This window comes from Cucurbita moschata, unplaced genomic scaffold (genome assembly GCF_002738365.1).
Source record: "Cucurbita moschata cultivar Rifu unplaced genomic scaffold, Cmos_1.0 Cmo_Scf00017, whole genome shotgun sequence".
In the NCBI taxonomy this organism is placed as follows: Eukaryota; Viridiplantae; Streptophyta; class Magnoliopsida; order Cucurbitales; family Cucurbitaceae; genus Cucurbita; species Cucurbita moschata.
This window is the reverse complement of record NW_019268533.1, coordinates 1,720,308-1,748,281: the sequence shown is the minus strand read 5'-3', so window position 1 is coordinate 1,748,281 and position 27,974 is coordinate 1,720,308. Positions and strand designations below refer to the sequence as shown.

At 37.6% G+C, this 27,974-nt stretch overlaps 2 protein-coding genes and 2 non-coding genes across 6 annotated transcripts; 3 read left to right on the top strand and 1 right to left on the bottom strand.

Moving 5' to 3' along the window:
- Window positions 1-5: 5 nt before the first annotated feature.
- On the bottom strand, window positions 6-4,072 carry LOC111455335 (nitrate regulatory gene2 protein-like). Its single transcript, XM_023096956.1, has 4 exons — window positions 2,015-4,072; window positions 1,697-1,896; window positions 1,182-1,405; window positions 6-1,111 (listed from the first exon to the last, which is right to left on the bottom strand). The coding sequence occupies exons 1-4, from the start codon at window positions 3,309-3,311 to the stop codon at window positions 367-369; spliced, it is 2,466 nt and encodes an 821-aa protein (XP_022952724.1). The 5' UTR covers window positions 3,312-4,072; the 3' UTR covers window positions 6-366.
- Window positions 3,474-27,974, top strand: LOC111455336 (glycerol-3-phosphate acyltransferase 9). Of its 3 annotated transcripts, none has more exons than XM_023096959.1 (12): window positions 3,474-3,494; window positions 23,939-24,104; window positions 24,251-24,308; window positions 24,468-24,586; window positions 24,710-24,809; window positions 25,563-25,658; window positions 25,771-25,867; window positions 26,075-26,162; window positions 26,265-26,361; window positions 26,492-26,577; window positions 27,264-27,383; window positions 27,516-27,974. In XM_023096959.1, the coding sequence occupies exons 2-12, from the start codon at window positions 23,986-23,988 to the stop codon at window positions 27,661-27,663; spliced, it is 1,128 nt and encodes a 375-aa protein (XP_022952727.1). In that variant the 5' UTR covers window positions 3,474-3,494; window positions 23,939-23,985; the 3' UTR covers window positions 27,664-27,974. The 3 variants fall into 3 exon arrangements, with proteins under 3 accessions (XP_022952727.1, XP_022952725.1, XP_022952726.1); XM_023096957.1 differs by having other exon boundaries at window positions 3,474-3,504; window positions 23,943-24,104; XM_023096958.1 differs by having other exon boundaries at window positions 3,483-3,497.
- LOC111455638 lies at window positions 9,495-9,630 on the top strand. Its single transcript, XR_002712620.1, has one exon. It is a non-coding gene; the product is annotated as a small nucleolar RNA Z247 (small nucleolar RNA).
- LOC111455637 lies at window positions 13,918-14,053 on the top strand. The gene has a single exon (XR_002712619.1). It is a non-coding gene; the product is annotated as a small nucleolar RNA Z247 (small nucleolar RNA).

Here is a 27,974-nt window from a genome sequence, read left to right as displayed (position 1 = left end):
CATAGTTAATAACAAGGCTTCTCCATAGAACTCTGCTGCTATCAAAAATGGTTTTTCTTATGTACAATAATTGAATACACAGAAAAATAACCCAAAGATTAAAGAACACAAAAAAGTTCTGATAAAAAAAAAATAATAATAATACATATGTATCATCTTCATCTTCTGCTCCTCGAACATCAACCCGAGAATTCGAGTCTCTCGAGAAAAAACGACAGGAATCTGTCTGGTGCGAGTGTGCTAGCTAGTTAGCAGCTTTGGATCGGTTGTTAGCACCAATGGTAGCTTTCCCGCTACCATTCTATCATCGAGCAACGGTTGCTCGATCGAATATCACAACACGTCAACCAGATGAAGTAGAGAGCCTTATACGACTTTTTCCTGCTCACGATTCAATCTTTCTTCCTCGCTCCGTTGTAAAAGCTCTTCATACACTTTCATGGAGTCTGCGGTGAACCTCTCCATGGCCTCGAAAATGCGTTGCAGACTTGACTGCAAGCTACTATTGCTCATCTCGCTTTGATACACAGCGTTTCCAGAAATGGAGACACGCTTCTCATCTTTAGAAACCATCACCATCTTCTTGTCCAAAGCGTGAATCTGTTTCTGTATCTTTTGGTCGTCTCGGTCCAAGTTTCGAACCTTTCTCTCCGAATCTTTGTTTTCCAACATTCTCTGTCGCAATTCTAGCTTATCGTGTTCCCATATTTGAAGCACGCTCATACTAAACACACGCATCGAATCAACTACTTCCTTCTCGGAGAGTCTATCCAAAGCCTGTGACCATTGGTTACAGATCACGAATACGAGAGGTGCGCCTATTCTTCCAGGTGAGAAGGGAGCTATACCGTCTGCCGTTTCCTCGGGTTCATACAGAAGACACTTCAGAAGCCAGTTATTCAAGGCTCTAACGTACCCTTTTTGCGCACTGATCCAACTAGAGAAGCTGATTGTCCAGTTTAGAAGCTCATGCTCGAGCTCCTTGGTTGCTCCGAGATGCGCTTCACTGTTATTTTTACCCGATCCAATGGGACCTAAGCTTTTCGATTCACTGATCGCTTGGAACTGGGCACGATGGCAATCGAGCATACACCTCCACATCCTGGTTAATCTGAAATGCAAAGGAACTAATGAGAAAGGAATTTGGGACGACATGGAACGCTCCGAAGAACTAGACATACCCATGAATCAATTCATTCAGTTGTGGCCACAATTCTTCATCCCGAATCTTATTGATCGTCATGGATATCTTGTCGACCACCTGAATGGCGATTCGAATTTTCGTAGATAAGCTCCTCACTAAAGCTTGAGTGGTATCAACTTTATGAGCTTCAGCCCCCTTCTCGTCTAAACGCTTCAGCTTTCGACACTTCCTTTCATGAATTACCCGCATCTTTTCTTCCACCTAAGAACACAATTCATTAAAGCACAAACTTTAAACCTCGACGAACATAATCGTAAACCCCATCAATATATCTAAACTACTGAAACTGACACGAAAACGCTGATATATATTGAAGAACCACAGATACAACAAAACGGATTTCCAGAAACTCGAGATTCAGATAACATCCTAGAGCTACGAAAACGACAATCAGCTAAACAGTCCACATTTCTGGGCAGTTCCTTATATATAATAATGCAATGTATGTATCAAAAGCTTTGAAAGGAACCCAAATGGCAGAGTATATCATACTTTAACTTCATTGTAGAGCTTCTTTTCCCACAGATATAACTTCCTCAAGGTAGAAGACAGGTTGCCAGAGGCCATCCCGAACTCTTCAATATAACTTAACTCAGCTGCAGAAGACGAAGGATCGGCACTCTTCGACGTCGAAGGTTGGGAAGCTACCATTGATAGCGAAGGAGCGACAACATGCAGCATTTTCGACGACACTGCCAGAAATCCAATTGTTAGGTTCATGAACAGAAAAACAATAGCCATCTAAAGTTTTCAAATCTACCAGATCAAGCAAAAACATAGTATTTAATGGATCTAAGCTATAATACTCACCGTGTTTGCGCTGATAAGGAAGCTTGCCAGCCTCTAGCATTTTGGCGATTTCGTTACCGGACTCGGATGCCCTCTTGAACTGAACCTCGATTTCTCTGGCAACCTCATTGGCATCTCGTGAGCCAGGCCTGCCCTTGAATGCACCACCATTGCCTGGCTCCTCAGACTTCTCCGCCTTGTCAACCTTCTTATCAACCATACGAACTTCATATTCGACAGCATCGTCCTCAACTGCAGCACTCGGCCTCGTTTGGTAAAGTGAGGTCGTTGGATCATCACCACCACCACGCTCATCCTCTGCAGCTATCTTCGAACCCTTTCCAATGCCATCGCCACCGCCGCCTTCGTCGACAAATTTCTGATTCCCATGTACCTCCTTAACAACCTCATGTTGGTAATCCTCATCTTCCAAATCAGGAATCCCCTCTTCTTCCCTTACCTCTTTCGAGTCCCGGCTCGGCGTGTAAGCATTGTAATACTTGTCATAAGTCTCAAATGGGTTCAAGAAATCCCAAGCGGAAGCTCTCGGAGGTGAAGGCGGCGGCGGTGGCGGCTTAGATGATGAAGCTGAAGCTCCGGCAGATGGCATTGAACCATATGCAGGAGGAAAAACAGAGCCACCATAATACCCACCACCGTCTTGGGGGTAACCATAAGGACTGTTATAAGGCATGTTCGGGTAAGGATAAGGGTAATGCCCTGACGAAGAAGACGATTCACCGACATGATAAACCTTCTCTGGACTCATAGGCCTCTGCTCGTACACCACAGAGGGTGTCACCGATTTCCTCATGTAATTCATATGCATATACCCTCCACCTCCGCCACCGCCACCACCACCGCCACCGCCACCGCCGCCGGGATATGAACCTAAACCACCCTGATCCGGAAGCATATAACCCATATGGCCACCGTGCTGCAGGTCGAAAGGCGGGGAGCGATCGGAACCGGATTCATCATCGGAATCGGAGTGAAAATGGAGGTGGGAACCGGAATTAGAGTGAGAGAGATGGTGATGAGGAGAAGCAGATTCTTCAATTGCAGGATCACCCTTCCGATGAGGAGGAAGATTAAGCTTCGGAGACAGAGGAGACCCAGAAGAAACACCAACAACAACAACGCTCTCTTCAATGAAATTATGCAACGAATGACCAATCCCTTTAAGGGACTGAATATACGCCATGTGAGCCTCTGCAAGTGAGTATCTAAGATGAATCGCTTCATCAAGAAACGCACAACGCTCCCGACAGAGCGCCACCGCCGGAAGCTCATCGACCTTAGAGCTCGAACAGCCCATCCAAACACACCCCTCGTATAAAACCAAATCAAACCACCGATTACTGAAATGGGTTTCACCAAAAGCTGAAGAAAATCATACCCATCAACTCAAAACACAAAAAAACTCAAACCCCATCAAAATTTCCTTACAACTTTTTCAAAAAAAAAATCGAATTAGGGTTCAACAAGAAGAAGAAGAAGAAGAAGAAGAAAGAAAAGGAAAAAAGAAGAAGGCGGTGAGGGAATCTTTTGCCAGCGCGGAGTTTGTCGTCAGTCGTCCGCTTCCACCAGTGAAAGTAGAGAGAGAAAGAAGTGTACGAGTGAGAGTGAGTGAGTGTGCTTTTTGTTTATGCGTCGGTGTGGGCTAAAAAATAAAGGCTATTATCTTGGGAGTACTGTTTAGAACGCCATTAATACCCATTTTAAAACTCCATAATTCATATTTGGGGATTGGAATTTACAGTAACAATGAAGAAGAAGAAGATCAAGATCAAGAACAAGAACAAGAACAATTCCATTCCAAATTCCGGGTTATAATACAATTCCTTTTCCCCCTTTTTTTCCTCTACTTTTTCCAACTTTTTCTTTTTGTGGATTTTCAATTATAATCAAATGGGTACAGTTTAGGGTTTAAATCAAAATATTCTTCGGTCCAAACTCCAAAGGAGGTTCTTCCATAGCTACAAAAGTTCTCAACTAGACTACAGCCGGACACTGGGCGAGAAAAGAGAGGAAATTTGGTGTGTTTCGTTCCAGAGATAATTTTCTGACCCTCATAGACCACAAAATTTCGAAAATGCCATTCATGTAAAATAACTCTTATTATTATTATTATTATTGGGAAATTAAATTGCCGTTATTTTACATCATTTTTCTTTCATTTCCGTTACCGTAGAATTTAGGATTTTTAAATTTTCATTTTTTTTTATTGGTTATATAATTTGTAGTCAGGAATATTTAATATTTATTTTTTGGCCTTATATAAATATTTTGTATGCACTTTTATTTATTTTTAAATTATATTTACAAAAACAAGTTAAAGCATAGATTCAGTAACCGTTATGTCTAGATCAAATCATTAGATTTTCCAAAAATCGGATAGATTCTTATAATTTTTTTGATTAAATCTTCTCAAATCACAATATATTGATCGGTCAACGGTATGAGCAAAAATCATTGACCGTCCGACACAAGCTCCTCAAGTGAACATCTTGTCATTTTGTACCTCAAAAGTTCCGAAAACATTTTAATTTTTTTAAAAAGAATTGATCGATCATGTCTAATTGAACCTTAAACTTTAGTTTTATGTGAATTGTAATTTTAAAATTTTAAGGATTAGATAAACGAAAATTTTAAAGTTTGAGGCGTAAATTACCAATTTAACCTTGGGGCATTATTGGAAAAGAAAAGAAATAAGAAAAGGGAAGAAGGGGGAATAAAGGGTATAGAAGGAAGGAAAAGACAATGTAGATATAAAGAACAGCCAAAGGGGACCATTCCTCATCAATACAAAACTATTCCAAATCATTGAATTTATGATCCTTCCAATATGTCATTTTATTTCAAAATGATGATAATAATAATAATTCTAAGGGTTTTTTTTTAATTTATTTTTAAAGTTTCCATATCAAAATTCCCAATTTAACTTCGGGTCATGTTTTGCTTACAAACAAAGCCACGGAAACGTCCTTAGCTATCACTATCCTTATGAAACTTAAAGAGCTACCGAATAAAAGAGATGCAATCTCTCCCTTGGTCTTTTGAGAGGAGAAGGCAGAGAAGAGAACGTCCCTAGCACAATTTTTTTGCTTCCTATATCTTTACTAGTACTAGTAAAAGGGCTCTTCGACCAAGGAGGCATCCCGGTAGGAAAGTCAACCACTACATAAGCTGTCATCTATCTAGAAGAGAAGTAAATAGCCCGTGAATGGTGATCGTGGTGGGCTCAAATGCAAAGGGCGCACACAAGGTGTGGGGGAGAAGCAAAAAAGTGAGAGCAACCAAAGGCTAGCCAAGCATTTAATTCTTTGCCCTAATGGGGAATGGTGTGTCATTGTCTATGCAAATGGTACCATTTGCATCTTGCACAACGCTATACAATAAAAGACCCTTTTGAATTATTGCCATGCCTATCAAATCTTCTAGTTTTAATGGGTTTTTTTCGATTTTTACTCATTTATACACTCAAAGAAAAAAAAATTATTGAGTTCGACCAAATATCATAAAGAATAGTGGGGCGCCCGATGCGATTGAAATTAACTCAACTAGTTTTGAAAAATTACATATTTTTCTATAAATCAATCGAGCTCAACTTGTCACACATCTAAATGATTATGACTTGTGGCTCGTTAAATTCGACTGATAGCAACACCTATACATATCGAATTTATTCAATACACATAAATTTACGGTCGCTGTTGCATAATTTCATTCATGAATTGAAATATTCATCCAATTAAATTCTAGATACCAATAGGACATGTTTAACTTATGAAAAGGCAGCCAAAATGAAGGAAAAAGCAACCTTATTTTCAGTCAGGCATTTCGTCGAACAGTTGATCGGCAAAGCCATGGCGCAGGGGAAAGAGCTTTAAGTCTACATCAAATCAACATGGGAAGAATCGAACTATTTGGCATGATGATGTCCGATCATTTGGCGCCCAATGCGGAGAGTTCGGCATCGCTGTCTTTGGATTTGGATCCTTTAACCAGCTAGTTGCTGCTCTACTCTGGTTCCCACGTTTGCCATCATTCGTGATCAAGAAGGCCCTAGGGCTCAAAAAAGTGACTTGGGGTTGAGTAATTGAGTTTGATAAAGTGAGGCCAAGAGAGAAATAGGAATAAGAAATCGCATTATTGTTTGTCGGAGGTCGTTGAGCTAAGAAACCCGAGCAACTAGAAGCTAATTAGCCATTTGGGTCACGGGTTCCGTAACTAAGGTTTAGAAAAAAATTGCAAGTCGGAGTTTCAAAAGAGATATGCTTTGGGAGATAAACTCGTTTGGACACAAATTACAATTTCTTATCTCATTATTTGTCCGCTTTAGTCTATTACGTATCGCCATCAGCCTCACGATTTTAAAACGGGTTCACTAGGAATAGGTCTCGACACCCTTAAACGAATGTTTCATTCTCCACCGCTACTAGATATTGTTCGCTTTAGCCCATTATATATCGTTGCATCAGTCTCACGATTTTAAAACATGTCTACTAGAGAGAGATTTCCAACGTCCTCGCTCGTACACCGCCTAGTGTCAGGCTCTAATATCATTTATAACAGCTCAAGTCCACTATTACATATCGTCGTCAGCCCCACGGTTATATTAACCTTATGTCACACCAGCTCCGACGTTGCTAAAAAAATTAAAAAGAATTTTAATATTTGGTTCGAAATTATATTATATTAAAAAAAAATGCATCATCATGGGATCTTGAGCCAATATAAATGAAAATTAAAATGGAAGAAACCAACTCGAGTTCATGTTTTTTTGGACCACAAACTTTTATTATAAAGTTTGTTTGAAATTTTGTCTTCAACCTCTACCTTAATTACACCAAATATTTTCACCTAACTTTACCATTATTTCTGGTTCTTGATCCATTTTAGGTAAAGATTTCAATGTCAGATGAATTAATTCACAATCTTGTTCGGAATATTTACTTTTTAACCGCCCTCAGTAATTTTAAAAATTTTACAAAAAAATTTCCGTGGGACCATCACAATCCACCCTTTTAGTATTCAGCACTCTTTCCTTTCTCATGTGGGGACCGCCACCAAATCCATTCCCGAACGCTGACACTCTTTCCTTTCTCCAATCGATATGGGTACCGCCCCCAAATCCACCCCCGAACGCTAACACTCTTTCCTTTCTCCAATCGATGTGGGTACCGCCCCCAAATCCACCCCCCTTCGGGAACCAGCGTCCTTACTAGCACACTGCCTCGTGTCTACCCCCTTCGAGAAACAGCGAGAAAGCTGGCATATCGTCCGATATCTAGCTCTGATACCATTTGTAACGACCCAAATCTACCGCTAGCAGATATTGTCCTCTTTAGGCCTTCCCCTCAAGGCTTTAAAACGTGTCTGTTAAGGGAAGATTTCCACACCCTTATAAATAGTGTTTTGTTCTCCTCCCAACCAATGTGGGACATCACAATCCACCCGAATTATAAGTTTAATCTATCAACTTTTATATTTATGTTAATTTAATTCATGCATTTCAAAAAAACACCTATAAATGCTTTTGCTGAATTCAATAATAAGCGCCTATCGACATTTCAGTCTTCCTTCTCCTTTCAAGGCCTATTCGAACGCCCTTTCTTTCAAGTAAACCACTTCTTCCATAATACAGTTCGAGCGAGGAAGATTTCGAGCCTCAACGACAAAGAAAAGGTCCACGATTGTACGAGCCCACATCAATTCATTTGAGTTTCATTCGTGCGAGCATACTCCCCAAACGGGATACTTAACACGTTAGCTACAACACTGCATGATATATATATATATATATAAAACTAGCTTACATGTGGGAATTTCTTAAAATAAGATAAAGTTTCCAGATGAGATCACTTTATATGAAAGAGTTTAATTAACAATATTTATTTATTTAATTATTTGGGTTAAACAATCAATTAGCCCACATGCAATTGTTAGGTACAGATAAAGGTTGGTCACATCAAGGCATGAATATTGCTGCATATTCAAAGCGTAACAAAAAGTTGCATCTAATTCACTAATTACTAATTTATTAGCTTAATCTTTATTCAATAATTACATACGATATTCCACCTCGCCCACCTTTATAAGATTAAAAAAAAATAATGATACTGATTGATCGTCACGTTCTTCGTCTAAATCAACTGATATTCAACTATCAATTTTATGATACCAAACTATAATGTCTCAAGCTTAGGGTTCGAGCTAGGAATTTGAAATCTGTGAACGCTCAAATTTGATGAATTTGACTCATATGTTTAGTTAAAATACAAAACTTAAATACTTTCATTTTCGGGTACTTATTTTCCTGTTTGAGATGAGAGTCCTTAACTCGTTCATAAAAGTTGTTTTCTCGTTTTAGTCAAATTCATCCAATTTAAGTGTTCCTTACCGTTTCGTTGATCTAATGATCTAAGTGCCTCAATTAGGGTCTTCTGGACAGGACATGTGATGATCCCAACATTTTTCTACATTTAATTTAACTTGTCACGCAAACACTTTTAATTTTAATTTTTTTTTCCTCATATTTGATTTTATACCTCGTTAAAAAAAATGTTTAACATTCATATCGAAGTAAGAACTTTAACTTACCCAATTCGTCTGGTCAAACCAGAGATGTAGTTACATAAATTATAACGGAATGATATTTGAGCGTTTTTTACTATTAGAAACATATTTTTTACAAAAAAAAACAAATAATATAACATTTTTTAAATTTATTTCTCAAGGGTTTTTTTCTTCGAGTGAGGTCCACTCCTTTCATAAAACAAGATCAAATTGTTAGAATTGGTCAATCCATTAGAATAGCTTGAAGTTAGTCATGCCATAAGAATAGGCTTACTTCGTTAGTTTCCTATGAAATCGGATCTATTAGTTAATCTTTTGCCAATATAAATAGAATATGTCCTCAATAGTGTGAGGCACAGTTTTGCATAAACTTGATATGGTATCAGAGCCGAAATAAGATCCACGAGATCCATAGCCTCTGCTGTTAGACATGTCAATCCCAAACAACACAATGTCTTCTCCGTCGATCAGTCAGGTGATTAGTGTTAAGCTTACACAAGAAAATTATCTACTGTGGTCTACCCAAATCCTTCCCTACTTGCGTAGCCAAAACCTTGTTGGTTTTGTGGATGGATCCATGCCTGCACCAAGCCAGACGATCGCCGTTGAACCAAGTGAAGAAACAGGGAATCGCAAAATTATCATCAACCCTGAGTTCACAGTCTGGTACCCCCAGGACCAGCTGGTACTCAGCCTCATCAACTCATCAGTCACTGAGGAGGTTCTCAGCACGATGGTTGGAATCACCACTGCACGAGAAGCCTGGATTACGCTGGAGCGACAATTTGCTTCCACATCTCGAGCAAGAGCAATGCAGATCCGTATGGAACTCTCTACTATCCAGAAAAAGGACATGACAATTGCTGACTACTTTCGTAAAGTAAAACATCTTGGTGATACACTTGCTGCCATTGGCAAGCGAATAGAGGATGAAGAACTCATCGCCTACATGCTGCAAGGACTTGGTCCAGATTATGATCCTCTAGTCACAAGCATTACAACCAGAACAGATGTATACACTGTCAGCGACGTGTATGCTCACATGCTGAGCTATGAGATGCGGCACTTGCGTAAGGGTACATTTGAGCAACTTTCATCTGCTAACAATGTCAATAGGATATCCATTCGTGGAGGTGCCAATGGAGGTCGAGGTAGTCGCGGTCGTAGTCGTCAGTTAAATAGTGGTCATGGACAATCAAGGCGTACTGTGAACAATCCTGGACGTCAACCATCAAAGACACAAAGCAGCTCAGGCATTGTCTGTCAGATTTGTGGTAAGCCCAATCACGATGCTTTGCAATGCTGGCACAGATTTGATCAGGCATATCAAGCCGAAAATAATCTCAAACAAGCAGCTTTGGCAACAAGTGGATACACTAGTGACACAAACTGGTATGTTGACACTGGAGCCACAGATCATATCACCAATGACCTAGAGAGGCTTACCACCAGAGAACGCTACACTGGCACCGACCAAATTCAGGTTGCAAATGGCGCAGGTTTGTCTATCTCTCATATTGGGAATTCATTAATTTCTGGTTCATCTCTTGTTCTGAAACATATCCTATATGTTCCTAAAATCAATAAGCACCTAATTTCAGTACAAAGACTAGCATCTGATAATAATGCTGTTGTAGAATTTCACCCAAACTATTTTTTGGTTAAGGACCGAGTCACGAAGAAACTCCTGCTCCACGGTAGATGTAAGAATGGCCTATACGTTCTACCGCATAATTTCAGTCAAGCCTTGCTGACAGCCAAACTTTCGAAAGAACAATGGCACAGAAGGCTAGGGCACCCTGCATCTCCAATTACCATTAGAATTCTACAAGATAATAATTTAGCTATAGATACTAATATTCCCTCTTCCTCAATTTGTAATGCTTGTCAATTAGGGAAAGCACATCAATTGCCATTTGGTTCTTCTCAGCATGTCTCTACAGCACCCCTTCAATTAATTCACACTGATGTATGGGGTCCATCCATTGCGTCAGTAAATAATTCCAAATATTATGTTTCCTTTGTTGATGATTTTAGTCGTTATGTTTGGATTTACTTTCTGAGATGCAAATCTGATGTTGAGTCTGTGTTCCTTCAATTTCAAAAACATGTTGAAACTATGCTAAATACCAAAATTCGCTCCGTCCAATCAGATTGGGGGGGTGAATACCATCGGTTACACAATTATTTCAAATCCACAGGCATTGAACATCATATCTCCTGTCCTCACACACACCAGCAGAATGGGTTAGTCGAAAGAAAACACAGACACATTGTAGAAACTGGCCTTGCTTTACTCGCTCAAGCCAACATGCCTCTATCCTACTGGGATGAAGCTTTCAACACAGCTTGCTTTCTTATAAATAGAATGCCCAGCCGAACCATACAACAAGACACACCACTTCATAAATTGTTTGGTAAAAGTCCAGACTACTCCATGCTTAGGGTGTTTGGCTGTGCTTGCTGGCCTAATTTAAGGCCTTACAACAACAAGAAACTGAGTTTCAGAACTACTAGATGTATATTCTTGGGTTATAGTTCTTCTCATAAGGGATATAAATGCTTAAATAGAAGTACAGGACGTATTTACATCTCTAGAGACGTGGTTTTCGATGAAAATATTTTTCCTTTTGAAGAATCTAAGCCACCAAACAAAACCACAAATCCACATCATCCTGTTCTACTTCCAGCCTTAGCCAAACTTGCTAGTTTTTACACTGAAAATGCTCTTACAGATATTGAACCAGTTGTTAGTAATTCCCATATGAATGATGGTCAAACTGATAATATTGCTAGTGACAACTTGTCTGGTGTCAGCTTATCTTCTGCAGATAATACAAGAAGTTCAGAGGAAATTGCAGAATATGAAGCTGAGAGCAGTTCGATCAATGCTCAAAACCAAACTCATGAACATGTGTCTGATCAACCAACTGAAGCAGCTAGTCAACATCCAATGCGAACAAGGTTGAGAAATAACATTGTACAAGCTAAACAATTCACTGATGGAACTATCAGATATTCAGAAACCTCAAGAAAATTCGCAAGCGCTGTAACTATCACAACTCCGATCATAGAGACTGCTACTGAACCTCGAAACCTGCAGGAAGCCATGCAACATCCAAGATGGAGAGGAGCAATGAATGATGAGCTCTCAGCGCTAAAACGAAATGCCACTTGGGATCTAGTTCCACCCAAACCTGGAATAAATCTCATTGATAGTAAATGGGTGTATAAAGTGAAAAGAAAAGCAGATGGGTCAGTTGAAAGATTAAAAGCAAGATTAGTTGCCAAAGGATTCAAGCAAAGATTTGGTGTTGATTACACTGATACTTTTAGCCCTGTGATCAAACCGTCAACAATCAGGGTCATTCTTTCGCTAGCAGTAACCAAGGGCTGGAATATGAGACAAGTTGATATCCAAAATGCATTTTTGCATGGAATTCTGAAAGAGGAAGTGTACATGCGACAACCACCAGGATTTCAAGACTCAGCCAAACCAAAGAATTACATATGCAAGCTCAAGAAAGCCCTTTATGGCCTGAAACAAGCCCCAAAAGCTTGGCATTCAAGGTTGACTGGAAAACTTATTGAGTTAGGCTTCAAGGCTTCAGTAGCTGATTCATCTCTTTTTATTCTCAAAAACAGAGAGATAACTATCTATATGCTCATCTATGTTGATGATATAATTATTGTGAGCTCCTCTGATCAAGCAACCGAAAGGTTGATTCAGAAATTGAAAATAGATTTTGCAGTAAAAGATTTGGGTGGTCTTGAGTATTTTCTGGGTATTGAAGTCAAGAAAACACGAGATGGTATCATACTGTCACAGAGACGATATGCCTTAGATTTGTTGAAAAGAGTAAACATGGAAAAATGCAAACCTATGTCTACACCAATGGGTTCTGCTGAAAAATTATTCAGAGAACAAGGAATACCCTTATCAGCTGAAGAACAATTCAAATACAGAAGTACAGTAGGAGCACTACAATATTTGACAATGACTAGGCCTGATTTGGCATTTGCTGTCAATAAAGTGTGTCAATATCTTCATACACCTACTGATGCTCATTGGGGTGCTGTGAAGAGAATTCTTCGTTATGTTAAAGGCACACTAGCATTAGGAGTGAAAATTCAGAAATCAACCATGATGTTGTCGGGGTTTTCTGATGCTGATTGGGCTGGTTGTCCCGATGATCGACGTTCAACTAGCGGCTTTGCTGTATTTCTTGGAGCAAATCTAATCTCATGGAGTTCCAGAAAACAGGCTACAGTGTCAAGATCAAGCACCGAAGCAGAATACAAGGCCATTGCGAATCTTACTGCAGAAATGATTTGGATCAAGTCATTACTGAAGGAACTGGGCGTGTATCAATCAAAGGCTCCTCGCCTCTGGTGTGACAACCTCGGAGCTACATATTTAACTTCAAATCCAGTATTTCATGCTAGAACGAAACATATTGAAGTTGATTTTCATTTTGTTCGAGAACAAGTAGCACGTAAAGCAATGGAAGTTCGGTTCATTTCATCAAGTGATCAAGTAGCTGATATCCTGACAAAACCACTGTCTAAAACTCCTTTTACTACACATTGTAACAATCTCAACATGTACAAGACTTGTTGGGATTGAAGGTCACTGTTAGAATTGGTCAATCCATTAGAATAGCTTGAAGTTAGTCATGCCATAAGAATAGGCTTACTTCGTTAGTTTCCTATGAAATCGGATCTATTAGTTAATCTTTTGCCAATATAAATAGAATATGTCCTCAATAGTGTGAGGCACAGTTTTGCATAAACTTGATATGGTATCAGAGCCGAAATAAGATCCACGAGATCCATAGCCTCTGCTGTTAGACATGTCAATCCCAAACAACACAATGTCTTCTCCGTCGATCAGTCAGGTGATTAGTGTTAAGCTTACACAAGAAAATTATCTACTGTGGTCTACCCAAATCCTTCCCTACTTGCGTAGCCAAAACCTTGTTGGTTTTGTGGATGGATCCATGCCTGCACCAAGCCAGACGATCGCCGTTGAACCAAGTGAAGAAACAGGGAATCGCAAAATTATCATCAACCCTGAGTTCACAGTCTGGTACCCCCAGGACCAGCTGGTACTCAGCCTCATCAACTCATCAGTCACTGAGGAGGTTCTCAGCACGATGGTTGGAATCACCACTGCACGAGAAGCCTGGATTACGCTGGAGCGACAATTTGCTTCCACATCTCGAGCAAGAGCAATGCAGATCCGTATGGAACTCTCTACTATCCAGAAAAAGGACATGACAATTGCTGACTACTTTCGTAAAGTAAAACATCTTGGTGATACACTTGCTGCCATTGGCAAGCGAATAGAGGATGAAGAACTCATCGCCTACATGCTGCAAGGACTTGGTCCAGATTATGATCCTCTAGTCACAAGCATTACAACCAGAACAGATGTATACACTGTCAGCGACGTGTATGCTCACATGCTGAGCTATGAGATGCGGCACTTGCGTAAGGGTACATTTGAGCAACTTTCATCTGCTAACAATGTCAATAGGATATCCATTCGTGGAGGTGCCAATGGAGGTCGAGGTAGTCGCGGTCGTAGTCGTCAGTTAAATAGTGGTCATGGACAATCAAGGCGTACTGTGAACAATCCTGGACGTCAACCATCAAAGACACAAAGCAGCTCAGGCATTGTCTGTCAGATTTGTGGTAAGCCCAATCACGATGCTTTGCAATGCTGGCACAGATTTGATCAGGCATATCAAGCCGAAAATAATCTCAAACAAGCAGCTTTGGCAACAAGTGGATACACTAGTGACACAAACTGGTATGTTGACACTGGAGCCACAGATCATATCACCAATGACCTAGAGAGGCTTACCACCAGAGAACGCTACACTGGCACCGACCAAATTCAGGTTGCAAATGGCGCAGGTTTGTCTATCTCTCATATTGGGAATTCATTAATTTCTGGTTCATCTCTTGTTCTGAAACATATCCTATATGTTCCTAAAATCAATAAGCACCTAATTTCAGTACAAAGACTAGCATCTGATAATAATGCTGTTGTAGAATTTCACCCAAACTATTTTTTGGTTAAGGACCGAGTCACGAAGAAACTCCTGCTCCACGGTAGATGTAAGAATGGCCTATACGTTCTACCGCATAATTTCAGTCAAGCCTTGCTGACAGCCAAACTTTCGAAAGAACAATGGCACAGAAGGCTAGGGCACCCTGCATCTCCAATTACCATTAGAATTCTACAAGATAATAATTTAGCTATAGATACTAATATTCCCTCTTCCTCAATTTGTAATGCTTGTCAATTAGGGAAAGCACATCAATTGCCATTTGGTTCTTCTCAGCATGTATCTACAGCACCCCTTCAATTAATTCACACTGATGTATGGGGTCCATCCATTGCGTCAGTAAATAATTCCAAATATTATGTTTCCTTTGTTGATGATTTTAGTCGTTATGTTTGGATTTACTTTCTGAGATGCAAATCTGATGTTGAGTCTGTGTTCCTTCAATTTCAAAAACATGTTGAAACTATGCTAAATACCAAAATTCGCTCCGTCCAATCAGATTGGGGGGGTGAATACCATCGGTTACACAATTATTTCAAATCCACAGGCATTGAACATCATATCTCCTGTCCTCACACACACCAGCAGAATGGGTTAGTCGAAAGAAAACACAGACACATTGTAGAAACTGGCCTTGCTTTACTCGCTCAAGCCAACATGCCTCTATCCTACTGGGATGAAGCTTTCAACACAGCTTGCTTTCTTATAAATAGAATGCCCAGCCGAACCATACAACAAGACACACCACTTCATAAATTGTTTGGTAAAAGTCCAGACTACTCCATGCTTAGGGTGTTTGGCTGTGCTTGCTGGCCTAATTTAAGGCCTTACAACAACAAGAAACTGAGTTTCAGAACTACTAGATGTATATTCTTGGGTTATAGTTCTTCTCATAAGGGATATAAATGCTTAAATAGAAGTACAGGACGTATTTACATCTCTAGAGACGTGGTTTTCGATGAAAATATTTTTCCTTTTGAAGAATCTAAGCCACCAAACAAAACCACAAATCCACATCATCCTGTTCTACTTCCAGCCTTAGCCAAACTTGCTAGTTTTTACACTGAAAATGCTCTTACAGATATTGAACCAGTTGTTAGTAATTCCCATATGAATGATGGTCAAACTGATAATATTGCTAGTGACAACTTGTCTGGTGTCAGCTTATCTTCTGCAGATAATACAAGAAGTTCAGAGGAAATTGCAGAATATGAAGCTGAGAGCAGTTCGATCAATGCTCAAAACCAAACTCATGAACATGTGTCTGATCAACCAACTGAAGCAGCTAGTCAACATCCAATGCGAACAAGGTTGAGAAATAACATTGTACAAGCTAAACAATTCACTGATGAAACTATCAGATATTCAGAAACCTCAAGAAAATTCGCAAGCGCTGTAACTATCACAACTCCGATCATAGAGACTGCTACTGAACCTCGAAACCTGCAGGAAGCCATGCAACATCCAAGATGGAGAGGAGCAATGAATGATGAGCTCTCAGCGCTAAAACGAAATGCCACTTGGGATCTAGTTCCACCCAAACCTGGAATAAATCTCATTGATAGTAAATGGGTGTATAAAGTGAAAAGAAAAGCAGATGGGTCAGTTGAAAGATTAAAAGCAAGATTAGTTGCCAAAGGATTCAAGCAAAGATTTGGTGTTGATTACACTGATACTTTTAGCCCTGTGATCAAACCGTCAACAATCAGGGTCATTCTTTCGCTAGCAGTAACCAAGGGCTGGAATATGAGACAAGTTGATATCCAAAATGCATTTTTGCATGGAATTCTGAAAGAGGAAGTGTACATGCGACAACCACCAGGATTTCAAGACTCAGCCAAACCAAAGAATTACATATGCAAGCTCAAGAAAGCCCTTTATGGCCTGAAACAAGCCCCAAAAGCTTGGCATTCAAGGTTGACTGGAAAACTTATTGAGTTAGGCTTCAAGGCTTCAGTAGCTGATTCATCTCTTTTTATTCTCAAAAACAGAGAGATAACTATCTATATGCTCATCTATGTTGATGATATAATTATTGTGAGCTCCTCTGATCAAGCAACCGAAAGGTTGATTCAGAAATTGAAAATAGATTTTGCAGTAAAAGATTTGGGTGGTCTTGAGTATTTTCTGGGTATTGAAGTCAAGAAAACACGAGATGGTATCATACTGTCACAGAGACGATATGCCTTAGATTTGTTGAAAAGAGTAAACATGGAAAAATGCAAACCTATGTCTACACCAATGGGTTCTGCTGAAAAATTATTCAGAGAACAAGGAATACCCTTATCAGCTGAAGAACAATTCAAATACAGAAGTACAGTAGGAGCACTACAATATTTGACAATGACTAGGCCTGATTTGGCATTTGCTGTCAATAAAGTGTGTCAATATCTTCATACACCTACTGATGCTCATTGGGGTGCTGTGAAGAGAATTCTTCGTTATGTTAAAGGCACACTAGCATTAGGAGTGAAAATTCAGAAATCAACCATGATGTTGTCGGGGTTTTCTGATGCTGATTGGGCTGGTTGTCCCGATGATCGACGTTCAACTAGCGGCTTTGCTGTATTTCTTGGAGCAAATCTAATCTCATGGAGTTCCAGAAAACAGGCTACAGTGTCAAGATCAAGCACCGAAGCAGAATACAAGGCCATTGCGAATCTTACTGCAGAAATGATTTGGATCAAGTCATTACTGAAGGAACTGGGCGTGTATCAATCAAAGGCTCCTCGCCTCTGGTGTGACAACCTCGGAGCTACATATTTAACTTCAAATCCAGTATTTCATGCTAGAACGAAACATATTGAAGTTGATTTTCATTTTGTTCGAGAACAAGTAGCACGTAAAGCAATGGAAGTTCGGTTCATTTCATCAAGTGATCAAGTAGCTGATATCCTGACAAAACCACTGTCTAAAACTCCTTTTACTACACATTGTAACAATCTCAACATGTACAAGACTTGTTGGGATTGAAGGGGACTGTTAGAATTGGTCAATCCATTAGAATAGCTTGAAGTTAGTCATGCCATAAGAATAGGCTTACTTCGTTAGTTTCCTATGAAATCGGATCTATTAGTTAATCTTTTGCCAATATAAATAGAATATGTCCTCAATAGTGTGAGGCACAGTTTTGCATAAACTTGATACAAATGACCGGTTCAATGAGCCGCCTTTGAGCGGTGCTTCTCCTGTCAACTCATAAAAACTCGAACCAATCTGTTTTTGGTCCCTAATTTACTATTTTCATTAATCAACCCAATTTATTAAAATTTTGTCAAATTTTGATTTTTTTCGCAAAAAATAATAATAATATTAATGGAAAATGGAAATAACTTAGCCAATAATCTAAAAATGATGAGAAAATTGAAATCAAATACATAATAATTAGAAAATAAATAATAATAATAATAAAAAAGTGGGGGATCCACCCATCATGTGCAAATTGAGAATCCAATGTTATGATGATGTGTGCATCATCATTTGTTGATCATCAACTATACATCCCCTCACATGTGATTTTTGCCCAAGAATGTCGCCACAAATGCAATTTTCTATAAGTTTTTGGACTAATTTGCAAATTCCTTTTTTCTCGGTTAAGAATTATACTGTCCAGTTTGAGCATAAGCTCTCGTGGCTTTGCTTTGGGCTTCCCCAAAAGGCCTCGTATCAATGGAGAGAGTATTCTTGTTTATAAACCCATGATCCTCCAACAAATACGACCAGATCGATAATAGCTTAACAAATATAATTTTGGTGGTTGAATTCACTTTATGATGTTACGTGAAATGTCATTTCCGTCCCACATGTTCTCATTATGTTAATTTATGACTTTTGAGGCGGTGTGAAAAAATATTTTAGATCGTTACTTTATGGTTGTTTGAATTTTTATGTTTCTTTTTATAGATTAAAAAAGATTCGTACTTAAAAAAAAATTAAAGGATTTTTCACCGCCTCTCCTCGTGGACATCTCTAGACAAAATATGTTAAAATGACTCGTATTGATGAGTATGATACTTTTCACTCTTATAAGCAATTAAAACAAATAGATAATGTAGCTATGTTCGAGGGAATGTTAAGACCATCAAATATCAAATCTATATTATAAAAATTAAGTCAAACACAACTTTTTAAAAGCTTTTCCTTTTTAGCTTATTATTATTATTATTATTATTATTATTATTATTATTATTATAATAGATCGATAGATCAAAAAGCTCAAATTTATAAATTAAAATAACGTTACTTTAAATTTGAACTACCACGAGAATATCTAAAGTCAAAGTATGTACATAAACGAACCACAATTTACAATTCGTTCTATGTTTTTTTTAGGTCGTTCTTGTCGTCTACCAAATATTTTAAAAATCAAATGGGTGTATGTGAGATCTTACGTCGGTTAGAGAGGAAAATGAAGAATTTCGAACAAGGGTGTGGAAACTTATCCCAATCATTTTAAAACTCTGAGAGGAAGTCCTCGAAATAAAAGTCCAAACGGGACAATATCTAAACCCTAAACCCTAAACCCTAAACCCTAAACCCTAAACGTTGGATTTAAGCTATATTAAAGTCCGAGAATCTTTAATTTATTATTTAAATTTATTGAGCCTTTTGAAAAGAAACCACCTCATCTCATCCCATTAAGGGCACATTAAGGACACACTGCCTCACACAATAAGGGTACGTTTCTGCTCTGGCTTCCATTATTATTTTATTCCCAAAACTGTCCTTTAGTCAAGTATAGGATTGATTGTCCTTTCCTTTCGTTTCCTTTCCTTTCTCTCTCTACCCTTAAAACAAAAAGGGTACCCTTCTTTTTCTCTCTCTACTACCCTCAAAACTAAAGGGTACCCTTCTTCAGGTCCTTTCTTTTCTCTCTCTACCCTTAAAACTAAAGGGTACCCTTCAGTTGTAGTTGTATCCATGTGAGGAAAGTACATGCAGACACGTATTGGAGAGAGAAGGTAGAGAGAGAAAGTAGAGAGAGAGAGGGGTAGCTTTTTTGGCAAAAAGTTGAGTCAGAATGACAAGTCTTTAACCATCACTTTCACTTTCTTTTTGGGTTTCTACGAACACTTTGAATATATTTCTGAATTTTCCTTTTCTTTTCAACTGCAAGTGGGTGAACAAAAGAACCAGATGGAGTTAGGGTCAGGGTCGGGTCAGGGTCGGGTCAGGGTCCTTAGAGAGACAAACTTATCAAATTTACCTTCAAATATCACTTTTACTCTCTTAACGGTTAAGAAACAACTATCATTTATAAGACTGTGTAAACCTTCTCCTCGTATACGCGTTTTAAATCCTTCAGGGAAAACTCGAAAGTGGAAGCCTAAAGAGGACAATATCTACTAGCGGTGGATCTAGGTCGTTACAAATATTAAATTTATGAACTTAATTGTTATAAATTTTATGATACCAGGACTAAGTTGTTATAATCAAAAGTGAAAACCCAAAGAGAACAATATCTGCTAGTGGTGGATCTGAGTCGTTACAAATATTAAATTTATGAACTTAATTGTTATAAATTTTATGGTACAGAGACTAAGTTGTTATAAAATAAAAGTTTCGAAATAAATTACTTCTTAGGACTAAATTTTTAACCTTAATTTTTAGTTAAATTCGTAAACAATTTTATTTCTAAAGATGTTTAATAAAGTGGTGTAATAAGTCATTAAACTTTTAATTTTTTATATAATAATTCTCTATTTTTCAATTTTATATGGATAGTTTTTTTTTTTTGGACATATTTTTTACTGACCAATTAGACATCCTTAAAAGTTCGGAGTACCAGTAGTTATTATAAAAAAATAAACCAAATTTATGTCTGATAAATTAATAAACGTTCAATTTCAAAATCTTTATAGGTAAGAAATCTATGGGATACAAAAATTTTAAAATTAAAAAAAAAATCTATAAAAAATAAAATTTAGAAGCAGATTAGAACCGTTTTTTAAAGGTTTAGAAATTTATCGAAACATTAATTTTTTAACCAAGAGATCGAGATTAGACAGAAGAATCTTGTTAGAAAGATGTTGGACAGTTTCGAGAGTACTTTTTTTTGTTTTTTATTTTTATTTTTATAATATCTATAAACCCTAAAACAAAGAGAGACCAATTTTTATTTAATTTAATTTAATTTATAGAGTATAGATATTGTGAATATTCCTTCAATTATGAAAAACTGCATGAAAAGAAAAGAAGATTTTGGGTTATTATTATTATTTTTTGAGAGAATGAAATGAATATCCAATTCTGAAATATTCTTTAAACACCAAAGTTGATCTGATGAAGAGTTTGTGTGTTCCAATGAAATTCATTGCCAACAATTCCTTTTCCTCTCGATTTCTAAATTAGGGTTATGCTCGAGTACATAAATCACACCTGAATGAACCCGTATTGTATTTATCTCGTTTTTTAAATTAGGGTTTTTCAAGACATTTTGACACAAAACTCGAGTGAAGAAACAGTACATGAATGAACGAGTACTGTGTCTATCTCGTTTTCTAAATTAGGGTTTTTCAAGATATTTTTACACTAAACTCGAGTGAAGAAATGATACATGATTGCACAGAGAAACGAAACATTCCTTGTAAGGGTGTGGAAACCTCTCTTTAGTGTCTCATGAAAGCCCAAATATGACAATATTTGCTAGTGGTGGAGTTGAACTGCTACGTGATACCATGAACACTAAAAAAATGAAACATTATTAACTTTTTTATGACAATGAAAAAATGTCGGTATAAACATTTTATTGATAATTTTCCTTTAATTATTGTTATAGAACCGACTATTTCTGTACCCTACCTTCTCTATCTCGATCATTTAGAGGTCCAGTCGACGATTGAAAATCCCATATTTATTATATAATAAATGAGAAAAGAATAATAATGAATTATTGTATAATGGAATTTTGACTGATTTTATTATAATTTTATACAAAAATATTTCATTTGTGGTGGACTCAAAAACATCTAATAATTAGTGTACCATCTATTTCAACCTCAACTAATTTACTAATAATTGGGTTTTTCTTACTTTATTATTATTATTATTTTTTAAATGTAATTATAATCTATAAAGTCCCAATATTCATATCTATATCATTAATATGAATGCTTCAACTACACTGAATCATGAACGGTTTAGGGTAACACATTTGAATTCTTTTCATAATTTTTATTTTACGACGTTGAGATTTTCAAGTCAATAGGTCGGTGATTTTTGATAACTTTACAATAATTGATATAGAAATACCAATTTTATGACAATATTTGCTAATAGTGGGCTTGGATTGTTACAAATGGTATCGGAGTTAGGCACTAAGCGATGTCTCAGCGAAGACGTTGAGTCTCGAAAGGGGTGGATTATGAAATCTCACCTCGGTTGAAGAAAGAAAGAATACATTTTTTACAAGAGTGTGAAAACTTCTCAATAACAGATACGACAATAACTTAATAGATTAATAGGGTTTAATGTTTTATTTTTACTCGTTCCATTGCGAAAAAAAAAGAAGGGGTGAAATGACAAGTGTAGCCTCTAGTTAGTGGCACAAGCAGCGGGCGTAGGAGGGGGGAGGCCCCAAAGTACGTAAGGAGAAGGGTCACCCACCCCTACAAATTTAGGGCTATAACAGCCCAATGGGAACTCGACACCTCACCTTACCTTACATTTTAGAGAGCTGTAGATTCCTTAACTGCAGCCCAAAAGAATGTACCGTTATTTTTACCCTTTTTTAAATGCCATTTATTATCCGCAGTAAAAATTTGTCTCAAGTCAAACACCTACTCCTACCCTACTTTTTCACCCCACTAACATTCTTGTGGTAGCAAAATAACACCGGTAAACTTTTAATCTCGAACCCGTCCTATTCTTATTAAAATTTAAACTCTAATTTAATTTTCATTAGTTCGTATTTCATCTTTTAACCATAGTAAGTTGTTCATTATTTTTAGAAAGACGTTGACGTGATAGACAATAAATAGAAGAAGTATACGTACCCGTGTAGTCGAGAATTTTGATATGTAAATTATAAAATAAGAATTAAAACCAATTTGAAAAATGGCAACGAAAAATAAAATAAAATAATAAATATATTTAACTTTTTGCTTTTTTGAGGCTTTACTTGGTGTAGTTTGGGCCAGCCCAAAAGTAGGAAATTAAGTTATTGGGCTTTTAGTCGGCCCATTTGTAAAATTAAGTTGGGCCCATGAGATCATATAATTTTTTAAACCAAAAACTAAAAAAATCATATAATTAATGTTTTTTTTTAGTTTAATATTTTATAACTAAATTAGTTAAATTATCCTATATTTATTTTATAATTTTTTTTATATAAGAATAAGGGATATTTGTGAGACTAATTTAATAGACATTAAACTATATGCATTAATTGATCCTATATAATAGATATATTATTTTAATTGAATAATAATGTATAATTATTGAAACTAAATTACTTTATTTAGTCATACACTTATAATAGATTACTATTTAGGTAGATATTTCAATAAATTAGTTTATTAATTTGATTCATTTAACGCGTTATTAATTAATTTTATATGATCTCCGTGATTATATGGTACTAGTCGTAGCGGTTCAAGCCTACTACTAGCAAATATTTTTCGCCTTGGCCCATTATGTATCACCGTCACCCCCACGATTTTAAAACACATTTACTATGGGGAGAGTCTAACCTTACTCCAATTAGTGTCTCACACCGTCTGATGACTAGCAGATATTCTCTGCTTTGGTCTGTTTTGTATCGTCGTTCGTCTCACAATTTTAAAACGCGTCTACTCTAGAGAAAGTATAGTCATAATAAAACCAGTGTGTCGCACCATCTGGTGACGGGTTCTGATACCATTCATAATAACTCAAGCCCACTGCTAGCAGATATTGTTGACCCGTTTCGTAACACAATCAGCCTTGCAATTTTAAAACACGTCTGCTAGTAAGAGATTTCTTCCCCCAATGGATGTGGAAACTCGATATTACAGATAATTCAATTTTGAATGTTGTGTCAAATAAAAGATTAAGACCGTCTCATAGGGATCGAACCTTAGATCGCAGGTAGGTGTGAGGGTAGGGGTAAGGATTCGTAAATAGGGTATACCATAAAGGAGGCAACCTTGGAAAGGAGTGGCATGTGTGCGGGGGAGATGAAAATGGAAGAAAGAGAGGTAAAGAAGAGGACCCATTCAATTGGTTTGTGTCGAGAAATATGAGTAACTGAATCCACCCAATCAATCAATCCAAAACGAATTCTCAGGCCTCACAATCAACAAAACCCAGAAGAAGAAGAAGAAAAAGAAGCAGAGCAGGTAGATTTCTACAATTATGAGTGGCGCTGCTTCTCTCAACACTTCCCGCTCTGAATTGGACTTGGATCGTCCCAATATTGAAGATTACTTGCCTTCCGGATCCTCAATCCAAGAACCCACTGGGAAACTCCGCCTGTAATCTCCCATTTTCTCTCTCTTTTTTTTTTTTTTTCAATTTCATATTGCTTCGAGATTTTTGTTCTTTTATGATGCCATCTGATTCGTTTGATTGTCATTTCTTAGAGATTTGATTAGATTATTAACTTGTCGATACTTCTTAGGCGCGATTTGCTTGATATTTCGCCGACGCTCACCGAAGCTGCTGGTGCTATTGTTGATGTGAGCTTTCCCTCCTCATCGTTTTCAATTTCTCTTGTCATTTTCATTCATCGCTAATTGGTTGTTTCCTTTTCGTCCTGGAATTCAATTCTTTGAGAGCTGAAAGTTCCCCTCCAATTTGATCTTCAAAATTTGTTTGTTTTGATGATGAATGCATAGGATTCGTTCACTCGGTGTTTCAAATCAAACCCACCGGAGCCATGGAATTGGAATATTTATTTGTTCCCCTTGTGGTGCTTTGGAGTCGTCGTTCGGTATCTGATTCTCTTCCCAGCGAGGTCAGCTTGTTTCGGAATTTAATTTTTGTTTCACTGTTGAGTACATGCAGCGTTGATCTGATAATGACATGTTTACTTCAAGTTATAGGAACTAACTTAAGTTTTGTTGAGCTAATGGTGCAGGGTTCTCATATTGACAATAGGATGGATAATATTCCTTTCAACATTCATTCCTGTGAATCTACTTCTGAAAGGGCATCCTAAGCTGAGAGCTAAGTTAGAGGTGTGAATGCTCAATTATATATCTTGTCTGCTTATTCTTTTATTTTCCCCATTACGTGTTTGAATTATCTATCTCGTGTGCCAATCTAAGCATGACTTAGTGGATAAGGCTTTAAAGGTCTATTGTTTGATCCTATTCTGATAAGAAATCACTACAAGATTTGGATTACCTTGTTGATCGAATATCTCAAGGCAAGAACGCTTGTTTGAGATTCGAATCATTCCACAAGAAAGATTGATTATGTCAAGCTTGAATGATTCTACGTGCAACCTAAACTACATAAAATTACAAAGAAACTTAGTCATGGGCTAAAGGAAAGCACAAATGCCCATTTTACTACATTTTCCAGTCTCCTTACAAATACAACATATATGGCTTTATATAGCCTCAAAATGAAGCCGTTGACCTTCCATTAGACATTTCAAGAGTTTAACATTCATCCTTTATGGCCATAAATAAAGTAAATAAAAAATCCTAAAATGTATTAATGAAACATCATAATTCTAAATTATGATCCACCCGAAATTTATAACAATGAAACTTGATTCTTCTTCAATGTGGCATGAATTGAAACATTTTTTTGATAGACAATGTTTTCTTCACATCTTCCTTCAAGTTTATATTGCATGATTAATGTCTTGGCTCATATTGTCTTCCCTCAAAATTTCTTACTCAACAATATATTTATCCTGTTCTTATTTGCCTGTCTGTCAAGAATTCTTCTGTGTAATGATTATATATTTCCTTTGTTAGAGGTTTTTGGTGGAGTTGATTTGCAGCTTCTTTGTTGCATCTTGGACTGGAGTTGTCAAGTATCATGGGCCACGGCCTAGCATCAGACCAAAACAGGTATTTGGGATTCTAGGCTACATTTTGCAAATGTGATAGCATATTTTCCTTTTTCAAGATTTTGAGCATCACTTTCAGTGCTATATTGTTCTTTTCCCCTTCCTTTGTGTAGGTTTTTGTGGCCAACCACACTTCCATGATTGATTTCATAGTCTTGGAGCAAATGACTGCCTTTGCTGTTATTATGCAGAAACATCCTGGGTGGGTTGGTGAGTGTATTTATTATGCAAAATATGTTAAATGAAGATTTACTTGAAGCTTGAAAGAGGAACTCTTGCTATTAATTACCAGTTGCCATATTCATCACCGTTCCTATTAGTTATTACAATTAGGAACGGTCGGCGTAGTGAGTAATCAGGGAAGGCCATATAATGGTCTTCATATTGTTTCTTACTATATGTTATATGTTGTTGAAGGACTGTTGCAAAGCACTATATTGGAGAGCATAGGATGCATAGAGTTCAACCGTACCGAGTTGAAGGACCGTGAAATCGTAGCAAAGAAGTAAGTGTCCCCATACAGTGGGAGCACAAGAATTACAATAAACACTGGGTGGTAGTGGAATGATTAAGAAATGAATGATCATTGAAACTTCTTCTCTTTTAGGTTAAATGATCACGTTCAAGGGGCTGACAACAATCCTCTTCTTATATTTCCTGAAGGAACTTGTGTAAATAACCACTACTCTGTTATGTTCAAGAAGGTATTGCTTTTATAGTACTTCTTAAATTTTCTGCCAAGGCTTTAATCTAATTGATGACCATAATATTTGATGTACATTAAGGCTATCAGTCCAGTTTTTATTTATTTGGTTTAAACCTAAATGATTTCAGGGTGCATTTGAACTTGGCTGCTCTGTTTGTCCAATCGCAATCAAATACAACAAAATTTTCGTCGACGCTTTTTGGAACAGCAGGAAGTAAGGAGCTTTTTGTGGAGGAATATTACATGTGTTATTTGATTAATTTTTGTTGTTAGAAACTTAATTCCTGTTTGATTGTCCAGGTAAGTGGCAGAAAATACTTTTCAAATTTATGAAAACATGTTTGACATATTATTTGTTTAGGAAACTTCAAGAACATAAACAAATTATAGACTTGCTTTGTAACCGCCCAAACCTACCGCTAGTAGATATTGTCCTCTTTGGCATTTTCCTTTCGGGGTTGCCTTCAAGGTTTTTAAAACACGTCTGCTAGGGAGAGGTTTCCATCCCCTTATAAAGAACATTTCATTCCCCTTTTCAACCGATGTGGGATCTCACAATTCACCCCCCTTTGAGGCCCATTGTCCTTGCTAGCAATCGTTTCACTCTCCAGTCGATGTGGGATCTCACATGCTTAGACTATGGTTCGTCATGGATTAGTGTGGTTAAGCTCCTCTGACTTTAACTATAGTTGGGAAGAAATTAATGGATATTTTAAAACAAGCATCTTCCCTTGTTAGATCGTTTTGATTCATCTAGACTCACCACTTCATCCTGGTGTTCTCTTTCTGAGTAACTCTGTGAATCTGCACTTTTTGGCTGGTATTTTTGTTATACATTAGCATGGAATTGGTCGTTATATCAGGTAGATGATTCCCAGACCGTCTATTATCGTTTTTCAGGCAGTCATTCACCATGCATCTGCTGCAGCTTATGACTTCTTGGGCTGTTGTTTGTGATGTCTGGTACCTGGAGCCCCAAGTTTTGAAGCCTGGAGAAACACCCATCGAGTTTGCAGAGAGGTAACCTTAGTTTCCACCTGAATGTTGTAGTAGTTCTACTATTACTATCAGCAGCATCATATCTTTCTGCTAACCTTTCTTGTTCCACTGGCCTTAGGCTGCTCTAATTTTGGATGTGATTGTTTTTAACAGGGTTAGGGACATAATATGTGCTCGGGCAGGTCTTAAGAAGGTTCCATGGGATGGATATCTGAAGCACTCTCGACCGAGCCCTAAATACCGTGAACGAAAGCAACAAAGCTTCGCCGATTCGGTTCTGCAGCGATTGGAGGATAAGTGATGTCAGCCAGTACCTAGTCTTGAAACTGCTTTTACCCTTGGATACCAGGTTCCAGCCCTGAACCTATTTCTAGGTTAGAGTTGATGATTCGAGTTACTGTCGAGTATGCACTCCTGGTGAGTTGGAATCTTCTTCCCAGCATGGAATCGTGTAGCGTTACGTAGATTGTGAACGCCATGCAGTGTTTAGTTTTCGTTGAGAATTTTAGAACAATATCTCTTAAAAGAGTCTTTATCATATTCTTTGTTGTCCTGTAAGTGAGCTTCCTGGTTTTTCTCTGCATTAGCCCAAGTTTTTGTTGCTGTTGGATG

What these genes read in the sequence shown, in the direction of transcription:
- LOC111455335 (XM_023096956.1), bottom strand. Translation starts at nt 3,311, where the DNA reads ATGGGCTGTTCGAGCTCTAAGGTCGATGAGCTTCCGGCGGTGGCGCTC. An exon ending in TCCTTATCAGCGCAAACACG is followed by an intron (nt 1,897 to 2,014) that starts GTGAGTATTATA and finishes GATTTCTGGCAG; the next exon opens with TGTCGTCGAAAATGCTGCAT. An exon ending in AGCTCTACAATGAAGTTAAA is followed by an intron (nt 1,406 to 1,696) that starts GTATGATATACT and finishes TTGTGTTCTTAG; the next exon opens with GTGGAAGAAAAGATGCGGGT.
- LOC111455336 (XM_023096959.1), top strand. Translation starts at nt 23,986, where the DNA reads ATGAGTGGCGCTGCTTCTCTCAACACTTCCCGCTCTGAATTGGACTTG. An exon ending in CTGATTCTCTTCCCAGCGAG is followed by an intron (nt 24,587 to 24,709) that starts GTCAGCTTGTTT and finishes CTAATGGTGCAG; the next exon opens with GGTTCTCATATTGACAATAG. An exon ending in GCTTTTTGGAACAGCAGGAA is followed by an intron (nt 26,578 to 27,263) that starts GTAAGGAGCTTT and finishes ATCGTTTTTCAG; the next exon opens with GCAGTCATTCACCATGCATC.